Source organism: Wyeomyia smithii, chromosome 1 (assembly GCF_029784165.1).
Source record: "Wyeomyia smithii strain HCP4-BCI-WySm-NY-G18 chromosome 1, ASM2978416v1, whole genome shotgun sequence".
Taxonomy (NCBI): Eukaryota; Metazoa; Arthropoda; class Insecta; order Diptera; family Culicidae; genus Wyeomyia; species Wyeomyia smithii.
The window spans coordinates 164,610,690-164,625,289 of record NC_073694.1 but is presented as its reverse complement, the minus strand read 5'-3'; the positions used below and the strand labels follow the sequence as shown (position 1 = coordinate 164,625,289).

At 41.9% G+C, this 14,600-nt stretch overlaps 2 protein-coding genes across 2 annotated transcripts; one reads left to right on the top strand and one right to left on the bottom strand.

Annotated features, from left to right (window-relative positions):
- The first annotated feature begins 5,967 nt into the window (after positions 1–5,967).
- On the top strand, positions 5,968–7,194 carry LOC129728199 (pre-mRNA-splicing factor ISY1 homolog). The gene is made up of 4 exons (XM_055686619.1): positions 5,968–6,131; positions 6,203–6,225; positions 6,287–6,447; positions 6,505–7,194. The coding sequence occupies exons 1-4, from the start codon at positions 6,129–6,131 to the stop codon at positions 7,128–7,130; spliced, it is 813 nt and encodes a 270-aa protein (XP_055542594.1). The 5' UTR covers positions 5,968–6,128; the 3' UTR covers positions 7,131–7,194.
- LOC129728190 (uncharacterized) lies at positions 7,167–9,413 on the bottom strand. The gene is made up of 6 exons (XM_055686609.1): positions 9,024–9,413; positions 8,369–8,875; positions 7,971–8,308; positions 7,781–7,919; positions 7,615–7,722; positions 7,167–7,555 (listed from the first exon to the last, which is right to left on the bottom strand). Exons 1-6 carry the CDS (start codon positions 9,075–9,077, stop codon positions 7,466–7,468), a joined length of 1,236 nt encoding a protein of 411 aa, XP_055542584.1. The 5' UTR covers positions 9,078–9,413; the 3' UTR covers positions 7,167–7,465.
- Between the last annotated feature and the right edge of the window lie 5,187 nt (positions 9,414–14,600).

The following is a 14,600-nucleotide window of genomic DNA, read 5'->3' as shown; positions in this document are numbered from 1 at the left end:
CTCGTAGTCCCAACGTTCGTCAGAATGAATTTCCCTTTTTTTTTGGATATAAAGAGCCAGTTATCTAAACGTCTCTTGGTTGTTCTACTTCGCTAAGTCAGTAAGTCGCCAGGTTGCATGAGTCTCCCAACAGTCGGTTGCCGACCCTGAGAAAGCACCACAAAGAACTAGTTGGGTTGAGTGAGAATTGAGCACATATCGAGCCATTGGCATCCCTATACCGAGTAACAGTGAATGACAATGAACTCATGTCCTGGGCTCAAACTCATTTGTGCCCACAATTTCTTCATATTTTTAACCTACGATTCTTGAGTGTACGACCATTTTCACGGATTTCAAGAAAATTTTTTTAGCAGTGTAAAAGGAAATTATTTTCCGCAGATCGCATAAAAATTAGACGAGGATTAAGGCTCAAGGTTCCAGCTAAGTTATGTACGATGGGCTTCTTGGAACACTGCAGCGAAACCTATACTAGGTCCTTTCCGTGAAGCGATTCAATATTCATTAGAAATTCAATTCATTTTTTTATTTTTTCTAAAGGACGACTATTGGAAGCTCGGTATATGGTACTGTAGATCGCTGAACGCCCCAGTTGGTGACCGGATTCTGCTGGATAGGCTAGAACCCCGCCACTTCGACATCGTTGCGCTCCAGGAGCTTTGCCGGAAAGGAGAGAAGGTACGGAGGATTTGTGGCCGCAGGGCACAGTACTACCAGAGCGGCGGCACAACCAATGAGCTGGGTAACGGCTTTATAGTGCTGGGCAGGATGCAGAGTCGTGTGATCAAGTGGCAGGCGATCAGCGACAGGTTGTGTTTGTTGAGAATAAAAGGCCGGTTCTACAACTACACCATCCTCAATGTGCACTGCCCTCACGAAGGAAGACCCGATGTAGAGAAAGAAGAGTTCTACGCACAGCTGGAGAAACTCTACGATAGCTGCTCGTGTAGAGACATCAAGATCGTCATCGGGGACATGAACGCGCAGATCGGTAGGGAAGAAATGTACTAGCCGGTGATCGGCCAACATAGCCTGCACACCGTGACGAACGACAACGGCCAGCGATGCGTCAACTTCGCAGCTTCCCGAGGACTGGCAGTCCGAAGTACCTTCTTTCCCCGTAAGGACATCCACAAAACCACCTGGAGATCACCTGACCATCGTATAGCAAATCAAATTGACCATGTTCTCATCGACGGCCGGTTCTTCTCTGACATTACAAACGTACGTACCTATCGTGGTGCGGTTATTGGCTCGGACCACTACCTAGTTGCGGTATCATTGCGCTCAAAACTGTCGACCGTATACCACGCGCGACATCGCCGAACCCCGCGGCTCAACATTAAGCAGCTCCGGAACTCCCAGGCTGCGGAGGAATACGCGCAACAGCTTGAAGCGGTGTTACCCACAGCGGAGGGGCTGGGCGCATTGCCTCTCGAAGACGGCTGGTGCAGCATTCGCACAGCTATCGTTGAGACCGCAACGGCGACACTAGGAGTGGAAGTACCGAGTGGCAGAAACGACTGGTATGACGGGGAGTGCGAGGCAGCGGTGAATGAGAAGAACCGGACCTGGGCGATAAACCTGGGCAGGTCAACGAGAGAGAACAAGGCCAATTACAAACGGGCACGGAACGACATGACCACGATTCTCAGACGAAAGAAGCGCCAGCAAGAGGATCGTGAGCATGAGGAGCTGGAGCAGCTATACCGTGCCAGTGAAACGCGGAAATTCTATGAGAAGGTAAACCAGTCCCGCAGAGGCTATGTGCCGCAAGCCGACATGTGCAACGACGCGGATGGGAACCTTCTCACGGATGCCAGCGAGGTGGTCGACAGGTGGAAGGAGTACTTCGATGGACACCTGAATGGCGAAACAGCAAACAGAAGCGGAGCAGGAACTGACCTAGGAGCACCAGCAGCGGATGACCGAGTACCAGCTCCCGATATTCACGAAGTTCTTTGTGAGATCGGGAAGCTGAAAAACAATAAAGCCGCAGGCAAAGACGGACTGCCGAGCGAGCTCTTGAAACATGGAAGAGAGGCGCTGGCTAGAGTGCTGCACTGGGTCATTTCCAGGATTTGGGAGGAGGAAAAACTGCCAGACGAGTGGATGGAGGGAGTTATCTGCCCCATCTACAAGAAGGGCGACAAGCTGGAGTGCCGCAACTACCGCGGCATCTTGCTTATCAATGCCGCCTACAAAATACTCTCACAGATCCTGTTCCGTCGTCTATCACCTTTAACCAGGAGGTTCGTGGGCCAGTACCAAGCGGGTTTCATGGGAGCCCGTGCCACCACGGACCAGATCTTCTCAATCCGACAGATCTTACAGAAATGTCGCGAGTACAACGTGCCCACACATCACATCTTCATTGACTTCACGGCGGCCTATGATACAGTCGATCGAGAACAGCTATGGCAGATCATGCACGACAACGGATTTCCGGAAAAACTGATTCGATTGATCAGAGCCACCATGGCGCAAGTGATGTGCTACGTGCGTGTTTCGGGGATACTCTCGAGTCCCTTTGAATCGCGCAGAGGGTTGAGACAAGGTGTTGGACTTTCCTGTTTGCTGTTTAACATCGCCCTTGAGGGTGTGATCCGGAGGGCGGGCATCGACACGAGGGGCACAATTTTCACAAGGTCTGTTCAGCCTGTGGGCTTCGCGGATGACTTCGACATCATATCACGTAACTTTGCGACGGCGGAAGAAACATACTCCCGACTGAAAGCCGAAGCTGGACGGATCGGATTGCGGATAAATGTGTCGAAAACAAAATACATGCGAGCGAGAGGCTCCAAGGAGAACAACATCAGCCTCCCAACTCAAGTCTCTGTGGACGGTGATGAGCTTGAGGTGGTCGATGAGTTAGTGTGATTGGGGTCACTGGTGACCGCCGACAATAACACCAGCAAAGAGATCCAGAGACGCATCCAGGCTGGAAATCGTGCCTACTTTTCACTCCGGAAGACACTTCGATTGAATCGAGTGCGACGACGCACGAAGTTGACGCTGTACAAAACCCTGATAAGACCGGTAGTCCTCTACGGGATCGAGACGACAACGCTTCTCGCGGAGGACCTTAACGCTCTTGGAGTTTTTGAACGGAGGTGCTACGGACTATCTACGGTGGAGTACAGACGGACGACGGAGAATGGCGACGGCGCATGAACCACGAACTGCACGCGCTGCTTGGAGAGAATCCCATTGCACACCTGGCGAAAGTTAATAGGTTGCGGTGGGCCGGTCATGTCGTAGGGATGCCGAACGGCAACCCTGTGAAATCACTTCTCTTCAGCAACCCTGCCGGCACCAGAAATAGAGGGGCGCAGCGTGCACGATGGCTCGACCAGATCGAAGGAGACTTGCGGGTGATGAGACGCCTGGGGAACTGGCGAAACACAGCCCAAAACCGAGCAACATGGCGACAAATTCTTGATACAGTACGAGCCACCACGGCTCTCGTCTGATTGGTAAGGTAAGGTTTGTGGAGTGTGGATATTTGAAAAATGACCTGGCCTTCCTGTGTCATGATTTCTTGACGGTAGGGTATGTTTTAAAACCACTTACAGTTGTTGAAATTCAAAATCGATTTTTTCAATAGTTTTGCTGTTCAAATTAAGAAAAGTCAGTAGAATATGTATTTCTTTTAACATTTCTTCTCAAAAGAAAAAATAATATACACACCGTTCAAAGACTCTAATAGGGAGTGTGTGTGTGTGGGGGGGGGGGTTGAATGCAAACGCAAACCTGAAGCAGACAGGTTGGCATCTAAGGGGAGACATTTTGCATCCACTTTGGGAACCACTCGCTGATTGGTTGAAATTGAAAACCCCGAGTGCGTTAAAATTTATCATCAGGCTTGCTGGCAGTGTTGCTGAACAACATTGTTCGTTGTTTTGATTTATGTTTTTTAATGATGTCACCTGTTATAATCTAAAATAATTTCAAGTGAACATTAAAAAAAGTACAAATACGGGCGTAGTAAGAGATCCGAGTTTGATCTTCATTAATATCAATTACCAAAAGATGCAAAAGTGCACAAGGAGTTATGACGGTTTTGCGTGAAGCATAAAAACAGCATACCGCTGCTCAATGTCGAGAGTAAATAGTGTAGTGTGAGCTTATTTCTGCTTTTGAAACCGTTCTGGATTAAGTTTGGAACATACCTGTTGAGGCATATTGTTTGTGCGGAGAGTACAATTCAGATGGGTCAATGAATGAATCATAATCATTGATGGATGACACGTACGATTTTAAGTATATTAAAGATGCAGACTTTCCGGTAACCCTCAGACGGTAAAATTATCGCCTGCAGGAGGAATTGTACATAATGCATGAAGCATTAAAAACATTCAAGTATTTGCCGAGTGAATGGCATCACTTACGAAAAATTCAACAGGGATCATCGCGGTGGATGAGGAAGAAGAGTAAGAAGCCAGATGTCGCCCCTTAGGTTGGCATATATTACGAACACGCATTACAGCCAGGGATGCCACATATACAATTTTTTCTGTATTTTACAGATTTTTGAACTGAAAAAGCAATACAGAATCTGTATTACAGAATTACAGAATATTGCCAAAAATACAGAATTTACAGATTTTTTTGTTATACCAACGAACTGAAATCAATTTCAAAGGTAGAATTCGACTCGATTTTCAAAGTTTTGTAAGAAAAAACAACATCAGGATTATGTAGGTATCGATGAAGAAGAAATGGAATGTGACATGAACGAAGCCCGAAAACAAACGTTTCGAATTATTTGTCAGGATTTCTATTCAAAATTCATTAAACAAATTGCAAAGAGGTGCGATTTCACCGATCCTGTTATAAAAATGGCAGCTTTAAGTAATCTTAAATCGTTCGTGAAATTGGAAAATTTAAATGAAGCGATAATTCCCCAAACTCGTAACAATAACTGACTGACAAGGGCTGTCTAACGCATTTCGCACGCTTGAAAAAAAAAACTTTTTGACCGGAAGATTCATTGAAACAAATGACTTAACTTGGTCTGAGCTGTTGAACACCATTAGGCGGGATGGTAATTTCAAGTTTCTATTACAGATCATTTGTTAGAATTTTTTATATAAATCTACACTCTTCGGCTTGTTTAGAACGCATACTTTCAATATATAATTGAAACCAGAAATTGCATGGCCCCTAAGCTAATGATCTCAATTTTAAAAGCTGAAAGCTACGTTGCAGACCAAGGAGGAGATTCTAATATTAAATTAACGAAAACTTTAAAAGATAAATTTAACAAAAACCTGTATGAACATCATGTAGAGCAGAATGAATTTGTTTAAATATGTTCTGCAAGTAAATTCATTCCATCAAAGATTCTAAGTTTGCTCGAAACAGATTTTTAATACAGATTTTTTGGCCCGAGATACAGATATACATATATTTTCAAAGAAAAATACAGATATAAATGTGGCAACCCTGATTACAGCGACTGTCATTATGGCACAGAGAACAGACTAACAGGCGACGAACAAACGGTCTGAAAAAAGTGTGTAAAATTTTGCATGTGTGCTATGAATTATCCTCCAAATAATACCCCTCGTTATACTAAATGGTAAAGTAAAGTGTGATGTCGCTACCTTCGCTAAACAGACTGTATTTTCATCAGTGTATGTACTTTGCACTCCCGTTGGTACTGACGATAAAATATATTGACTATGTCGTTCGCTCTACGGCGACGGTAGCGACATCACATCTTAGTTTACCACTGAACCTGACGCGGGGGTGTAATTCGGAGAGTATATTTTTGCGTGTGCAATCTGTTTTACACACTTTTTATCGTTTGCTTGTTAGTCTGTTCTCTGTGATTATGGTGCGAAAAAAATGGATGGCTTTACAGGAGACTTTCGACTGAAAGAGTTCAAAAAAGTTTTAGCGTGCATGCTGTACCTTTCCAGTCGATGTTTTTGACCCTCAATGGCTCGATTTCAACCCTGCCGCTTGTGTCATTATTCAAGTTTGTTTGTAATTCTGTTCGCAAGACGCAAACCACAACGCAGCATACGTTTTAGCTCCTCTCTTGTTCGTCGGAATTAATTTTACATATATATTCTAACGTATAATTGTACAATAGTGAAGAATTGGTTTATTCTATAATGGTAAGTCAAAAATATTTTATTTCGAAACGATTGCGCATAACCAAAACTTTGATTCTTGGCATCTTATTCAGGCTCGTAATGCAGAAAAGGCAATGTAAGTGTTAATTTATAATTTTTTGACTCTACGTACTAAAAGTAATTTACTAATTATAAAGGACTACTTTGGCACGATGGCGTGCGGCCAAGGAAGCAGAAACCGGCAAAAACGAACGTCGCCCGTACCTGGCATCCGAGTGCCGCGATTTGGGAAAATGCGAGAGGTGGCGACTGGAAATCATTCGCGAAATTTCCAAAAAAGTGGCGCAAATTCAAAACGGTTAGTGTCCAAAGAAATGAATAGGTGGCGAAACTGAAATTATTCTTTTTTTTTCAGCTGGTTTGGGCGAGTTCCGAATAAGAGACTTGAACGACGAAATAAACAAACTGCTTCGTGAAAAGCGTCACTGGGAAAATCAAATTTCGGATTTGGGTGGCCCACACTACCGGCGGTATGGACCGAAAATGTTTGACGCGGAGGGTCGAGAAGTTCCTGGCAATCGTGGCTACAAATACTTCGGTGCAGCCAAGGATTTACCCGGGGTTCGGGAGCTGTTTGAGCAGGAACCACCGCCGCCCCCGAAGAAGACTCGTTCCGAACTGATGAAGGATATCGATGCTGATTACTACGGCTATCGGGACGACGATGACGGAATTCTTTTGCCCCTGGAAGAGAAAGCTGAGAAACAGGCAATACAGAAAGCAGTGACAGAATGGAAGGAAAGCCAACTTAGCGGCGAGCGGAAGGAACAGGACCAAGAAGAAGATATCTACGGGTCTGATGCCAGAATCTGTTCCGATGCGGAAAGACAACAGAAAGACGATCCGATGGGACTACTCGGGCCGAGGTTTACCGCACACGTTCCAGTTCCCAGCCAAAAGGATATCGAAGAAGCGTTACTGCGAAAACGGAAACTGGAACTGATGAAAAAATACGGTATCGAGGACGATGAGGACATGTAGGATAGACGTTTCATGACACAAAAGAAAAACAATCGCTTAATAACACAATACGTTGCACATTTTATTTCTTATTCTTCGTTTGAATATGTTCATCCACAAATCTCGTTTTGATATATCAGAGTATGATTTTGCACACGCAGCATCAGGAAGGAGAAGGTTATAATACTCTACCAAAAAGGATATTTCAATTTGGAGGAAAAAATCCCTCCATTTGTTCGAACAAAACTAGTCAACAAGTTTACGATCTTCTTTTTTGTGTCTAGAAGCAATGACGCTTTGTAAGACTTTCCTAGTAGCTAACGAAAGAACAAGCAGGAACTTGCCAGTACGACTGTCTATTTGCAGTTGGCTAGCTGGTCACTCAGGCTGATGACCTGCTCCGTTAGTACGCTAATTTGCTCTTCATAGTTCGAGCGAGTGCGAGCCTGAAAAAAAAACGAAATCTTATAGCATAAGGGATGTTTCCAACGCTTCAGTTACTTACAAGTTCGTCCTCTATGATGCGATATCGATGCTCCTCGACACGCTTAGATTCCTCACATTCTTTCAGTCGGTTTTTCACAATTTCCAAGTGAGATTGCAGTCTCTGAGACTAGAAATGTAAGAAAAATCAGTCGCTGGTTGTGACAACTCTTTATACAAAAGCATACCTCAAGTAAATGCGATGCAAGCTTGGACTCCGCTCTACACTTGTCATGGAATAGGCCGCCTATACTTTTGGTAAAGCATTCCGTCAACTGTTGCTCTCGCGCTTGGTATTCACTTTGCGTCTGATTGTCCTCTGTGTTCCTAAGAAGAGCAACATATAAATTCAGAATAAAAAAAAAACTCTAAACGTACTTATCTATAGCATCCGGCGGTAACAATTCCAGCTTTCTAGAAACATTATCCATTGCCACGGCAGTCGATGATCGGTGTTGGTGACTAGCGGATTCGATCTTCAGCAGCTCGTACTGTGCTCTCCAGTGGCTCAACTCTTTCTCAAGGAACACGATTCTGTCGTCATAGCCGTTGTGGCTGTTGTTGTTACTTCCAGCAGTATTATTATTATTATTATGGTTGGTGGCAGCTCCTGACATCGCACCCATTGTCATCTGACTGGAAGCACTACTGCTAAAATGATTACTAAAGTGGTTCTCCATATCTGCCGTTACACTTAACCCGTCTTCACTGCCAATCTACAAAAAGGTATACAATTAGAAAACTAGATTTGAACGGTAACACAAACAAGCTCCTACTGTGCTGGTCGCTTCCGAGATCTTTGCTTCAAGCTCAGTGTTCTTCAACACCAGCGCTTCCATTTCTTTACGCAATTTCTGCTCCACGGAAACCTGCAGCTGAAAATCTTTATCCAGACCATCAAGTCGCATCTGATACTGTCTTATTTCGGCATTTTTATCATCCAGCAACGTTAGCAGCTGAGCGTTTTCCAGTATTTTTTTCTGCAGCTCCTCAACGATAACTTTCGAATCCGCGGCGGTGGGGTCGCAACTGATCGAGAGACCATCACTACCCGTTTTCGATTTCGATCCCTTGCTGGTAGCTTTCTTCAGCTCTTGCTCGAAGTTCTCTTGCAATGTGGCCACTCGCCGTTCTAGTTGCTTGTTCCGAAAGCCGAGGCTGTCCACTTCCTGTTCCGACTTTCGCAGGTTGGCTTCCTTGATTCGCATCGCTTCCCGTAATACGGAACCTTTGTTCTGCTCTTCCAGCACGGCCCGTTTGAGGACGCTTGCCTGCGCCCGCAGCTGTACGAGGAAAACATGCATCACGAGGCAAGGAAAAATTAGTACGAGTGACACTTAAAAACGCCCTTTCGCAAACTGATAAAAAATGATCCCCCGACAACAGCGATAATTCCCTCAACCGTAAACAGAGAAAAAACAACATACATACCTTTGCATATTCTGCTGCCAGCTTTTGGTATTTAGTGGAATTTTCCGTTTCCATTGTTTTTGTTCGATGTTCGGTTTGAAACACTGTGCTTGCTGGACTGAATAATTTTTGATTCTATTATTATTATTCACTTTGATTACGACTTTCGCTTGTGGCAAATGGTTTCCATTGTGGTAATGGACACACGTAGCAAGCACCGCCAGCGGCGCAACTATGCCCTTAGTTTCATCTGTGAGACCAAGACTAGCTATAGTTTCCAGCACCAGTTTAGCAACGATATTATATCCAAAATTCTCTTCAGTTGACAATTTTTTAGCAACAGGAAAGACAACAGTACCGTAGTTTTGAGAAAAACACTGTAATAAAATGATTTTCGGACTACCCAGCGATGCCAGATGATTTTGAAAAAGATTGCAGAAGGAGGTAAACGGCTTAAAATTTGCTTAAGTCCGAAAATAATCATTCTACTCAAAGCTCCACAAAGAAACTCGCTCAGACAAAATTTTACAGATTTTGAAAAAATCTTCTCATTTGTGGTAATTTGGGTACAAAAATAATATAAATATCTGATAAAAACTTGTACATTGACTGTAAGTTTACGTTTTCAAGACAAATCTGCACATCTGGTACCCCTGGGGCTACCACCCAAGTGACAACTGTCAAAAGCAAAAATTTGGAAATCTTTTACACAACAAGATGATAGTTATTTAAAGGTAGAGCCGTGTAATTTGCTTGCGATGTTTTTAACTAACGTCTATGTTTTTGATACTAGGGTACATTCTGTATAAGCAAAAGTGAATCCGATTTAAATAAGTTAGAAGAAATAACCACACAACGGGTTACAATTATCATGATGTCGTTGCATAGATAAAATTGCGGACATTTTTGATGTATTAGTTTTTATTTTCACTTCATTGCTCTTCTGCATCTCTGAAAATCATTTGAAATTTCAAGGTTGAATTTCTACGAACAACGAACTAATCACGTAAGGGGCCGTCAAATTTCTACGTGGACAACTTATAAGGGTACACAAACGTCCACGCTTGTCCACAGAATGGGGGAACTAATCACGTAAGGGGCCTCAAATTTCCACGTGGACAACTTATAAGGGTACACAAACGTCCACGCTTGTCCACAGAATGGGGGAAGGGTGGGGGGGAGGTTTTTTGAAGTTAATTTGAGACACTGGCGTAGCGTCCTAACAAACAATTGGGCTGAATGCAACAGCTTTTAATTTCAAAATAGTTGAATAAAGTCTGCATATAGGTGAAATGGATTGCCAAAACGCTCAGGTTGATTTATCAGCTGAACAAGCAATGAATTCAGGTTTAAAAAACTTGTGAAGTCCTCCACGCCATTATTTGATTGTTGGCTGGTTAGGCGCTATTTCAATTTAAAAATAGCTATTAGACAACCCCGTGGCTCTGTGGTTAGCGATGTCGGTCGGCTAGCTCTCCCACACGGTTGTGATATCGAGTTCGATCCCGATCGAGTCGAGGATCTTTTCGAGCTGGAAATTTTCTCGACTCAGCACTGGGGCACGGTGTATCGTTGTACTTATCCTACACATGCGAAATGTGCCAAAAAACAATATCGATAACGAATTCTCTCAACTAATCTAGTTGATCGAGACCGCTATTAGCCCCAAGGCTAAGCGTGCGATATTGTATTAGACAACATCAATTAAACACTGAACAAACTGGTTGAATAAACGCTTCTTGATACTTGCTGTCTTCTGTCTAAAAATCTATCATTTTTTTTTCGGTGTTAAAAAAGTTTGTGAGATATTTTAAAAAGCAAAATGTGTATGTACATAAAAACATAGAATTGTACCGAATGATAAAAAATATACCAAACAGAAAGAAGTCAGTATGTTATTTTAATTTAATTCGGTTGTTCAGCTATATCAGTTTTTGATATATCATATACCGTGAAACGGGGCGAATAGAAACAGTGGGGCGAATAGAAACAAAACTTCCGAACTTGAAAAATGCGATTTTGAGTCTTCGATTACATTAAAAAACCATGCAAAAAATATTTTCTTGGATAGTTCAATAATAAACAAGTCCTGCAAACCCATTTTTGGGTTAGCAACACTACTGTCGGCTTGCTTAAAAAAATGCAAAATGGGGGCTCAAATTCTGAACGTTTCCGAGTACCAGAAAACCTTATCTGTGGAAGCCATTCTGCTTTTCTTAGAACTTGTTCGTGAGATATACTGGGTCGGTAGTTAAGCATTTCAAGTTTCTACGGTGAATTAAAGGATTGCCGTAAGTTATTCATCACCACGTTACCTATGTTTCATGGAAAACTCGCGGTTCTCAGATTAACGGGGCGAATAGAAGTAACGCCGTAGTGACTATTTTTTGTACCAAAACATGTGGATTCGAGAAATGCTATAATGTTTTATATGTAAAATGATGTCTGGAACATGTTTCGTGTATTTTCAGCCCATCGTGGTCAGGACTTACCAACAAAAAAGTCCAAAAACGTATTCGCTCCGCCTGTTGCTGTTGAGATTTTACGCAAAAAAACTGTTTCCTTGTCAAGCGGTTACGAAATTTAGAATCAACTACTCTGTGATAAATCGGATGTTACCTTTAGACTTCAATCCAGTAGACCAGCACGCTAGTTCCAAAAACGTGATGAAAGTCTGATTTATCTGCTGCATGATGCTCGACATGGACTGACCCGAGAGATATGAATCAAGGTTTCAGTTCCACCAAGACAAAATGTTCCCGGATGTCGTGTCCTAGATGAAACACCGGAAGATGCCAGACCGGTGGGAATGCTTGACCCAACCCCGGGTCCTTCTGTTCCTAATAAGGACCTTAATAGAACATATTCATTCATAAGATAACAAACATGAAGTAATAAACCGAACATTTCCACTATTTTGATATTTTATATCGTTTTCTTGCCTCTCATATCCAAAAATATGATGCAATTGTTCTGTTTTCTTCAAATTAAAACTAGAATTTTCTATCAGAACAAGGAAAACGTATTTTATTGTGAGTGTTTCTATTCGCCCCATTGCGGGGTAAATAGAAACATGCAACTTTAAAAAAAAAAACAATGAATTACTTATTTTATAAAAATGGACGTTACACTCTTAATAAAGGGAGGCAAGACCACATCCCTGTCACGAACGTCATCCCCACACATTTTGCTTGAAGCCGTTTTTCTCTGGCTCTCTGGCTCGATTATCCGTCAAAAGGCTGTCAGCGCTTGCGAAACAGCCGAATAAGCTCCGTCCATGCGAGATCAACTGTTGCTGCAAGTGGTGTGTAGGAATGCAAAAAGCGAAGAACGACTGTTTTGTTTTAAACATTCTATGGATTTTGTGCAGGACACAAATGGTCATGTTCAAACATGTTTCAACACGTTCTGGATAGCCCTAAATTCAATCTGGTTAGAAGCACGAAAAAAATCTGTACAGTAACACATGCGGCACAATGAACGGAGCTTATGATCATATTTTCAACACTAGCGTCATCATCATCGGCGGCAGCTTCAGGAAACAGTTGCCATGACATCGGTCTGGGCAAGACCCATGTTTTAAAACTTTTATATTCATTCTATACATCATAGTATTTTTTGTACACTGCAAGATATATGGCGGACTGTTTCTATTCGCCCCGTTTTACGGTATCATCTGAAAGAGCTGCATTTTCTAAGCAAAACGTGATTTTCGAAAATTTTCTATCGTTGTTCTTCGATTTTTAAATCACGAATTATAACTGTTCGAAACCGCTACAAGGACAGTTGATATATGGGTGAACTGTCATTGAAGCGATTTAGAGTGATTTTTCAATCTTCGTTTAAAGATCGAAGGACAATGATAATTTTTTTCTCGAAATCACGTTTTGCTCAGAAAATTACACTCTTTAAGCTGATATATTAAAATCAGAAATCTGTGAAGAGCTAAACAATCCAATTACGTTATTACTGCATTTTAAAATGGTTTTAATGCTTTCAATGGAGCCGATGGGTATTATTTCTGATAGCAGAGCAAATCATAAATAACTGATTTTACAAAGTATTTTACTCGTCATTCTCATTAGGAACAAGATTTCCTGTCGTTGTCACCTGCTTCATAAATGCCAACTATTTTTTTCAAATCACTTTTAAAGGAGCTACTGTTTTAACAAACATACTACTAACCCAAGAAACATTTATTGGCCTAATACAGCGGTTCTCAACCTTTTTTTATTCGCGTACCCCTTGGCGATATTTTTCATATCGATTGTACCCCCTGGCTTGGAATGTTTTCGCAGAGTGGGAGAGAGTAGTGGTAGATCATGTTATGGTAGTCTTGTTTAGGTTTCAAATTGAACTATGGTTTGTTTGATTGCTACAGTCATGTTTTAGGAGCAAGATTGAAAAAAAAGAAGTATTTTAGAGAAGAATTGCTTTGTCCGCCATTATTGATTTTTCCTTCGCGTACCCCCTGAAGGCTTTCGAGTACCCCCAGGGGTACGCGTACCCCAGGTTGAGAACCGCTGGCCTAATAAGCACTTTTATAACTAATCTTATTCAGCTGACGGCTGAACATAGGTCGCATTATGTATTTCTAAGTGTTTAATGAGTTTTTAATCAGTTGATTTTCGAGAACTAAATCAGCTACTTGTTACATTCGGCTTCCTGAATAGCCGAACAAGGGCTTGAAAAGAAATAACTCAGTCATTTGAACAACTGTTATACATGCTGATCGATTCTGTAGAAGCGATTATTCATTTTTTGTACAGCCTGTAGAAAAACTCTTTCACAGCCAACAGTAGCTGGCTTATAGTCTGAATAAGCGCCTATATGACAATTTCATGGCTAAAATTGTACATTCTGTCTTTCTGAAAAAGTGTTTTTTCAGCTTCATTACAGCTACGATGAATAAAGTTCAAAATATATATTCGACTTAATTAGACAAGTTTTTTATTGTTTAGGCGATTCGAACACATCGAATCTTTCGATTTTTTCACTTTTGTGTGTAATTTTCATCATTTATTTTTATATTATTGTTAGTGAAAATTACCTTTATAAATATGTGAGCTACAAAAGTCGAATCCACATTGAATTTATAGGAAGAGGATAGGGTGTGCAAAATTTGTCAGTGGAGTTCATCTAGGGATACCATCCGTCCTGGTTAAGCAGGACATGTCCTGATTTTGAGATCCTTATTTGACGTCCTGATTTATTTTTCATATTCTAGCATTTGTCCTGATTTTTATAAAACATGCAATTACCCTCAATCACCAAGCTCATATTGCAAGGCACAAGTCGGTAAGTTGTTAACAGAAAAGTGAATGTTGCCTGAGATTGGGAACTGTGGAAGATTTTTTTCATTTCTGGTTGCCAGTTAGAAGTCGTCGCTGGTAAAAATAAAAGCAAAAGGATATTTTTCTCCGATAAAATTCTAAAAGTAACATTTTATGAGGTAAAATTATAAATTTGAAGTGATTACCGTTTTGCGGGCTAAAGAAAATGAAGGGGCCTATAACAGTCACCGAGGTAAGCAGCGACTTACTCGCCTGACCAATTTAGATATAACAGATGGTGAGTCTGCTGGATCTCGGACGAGTA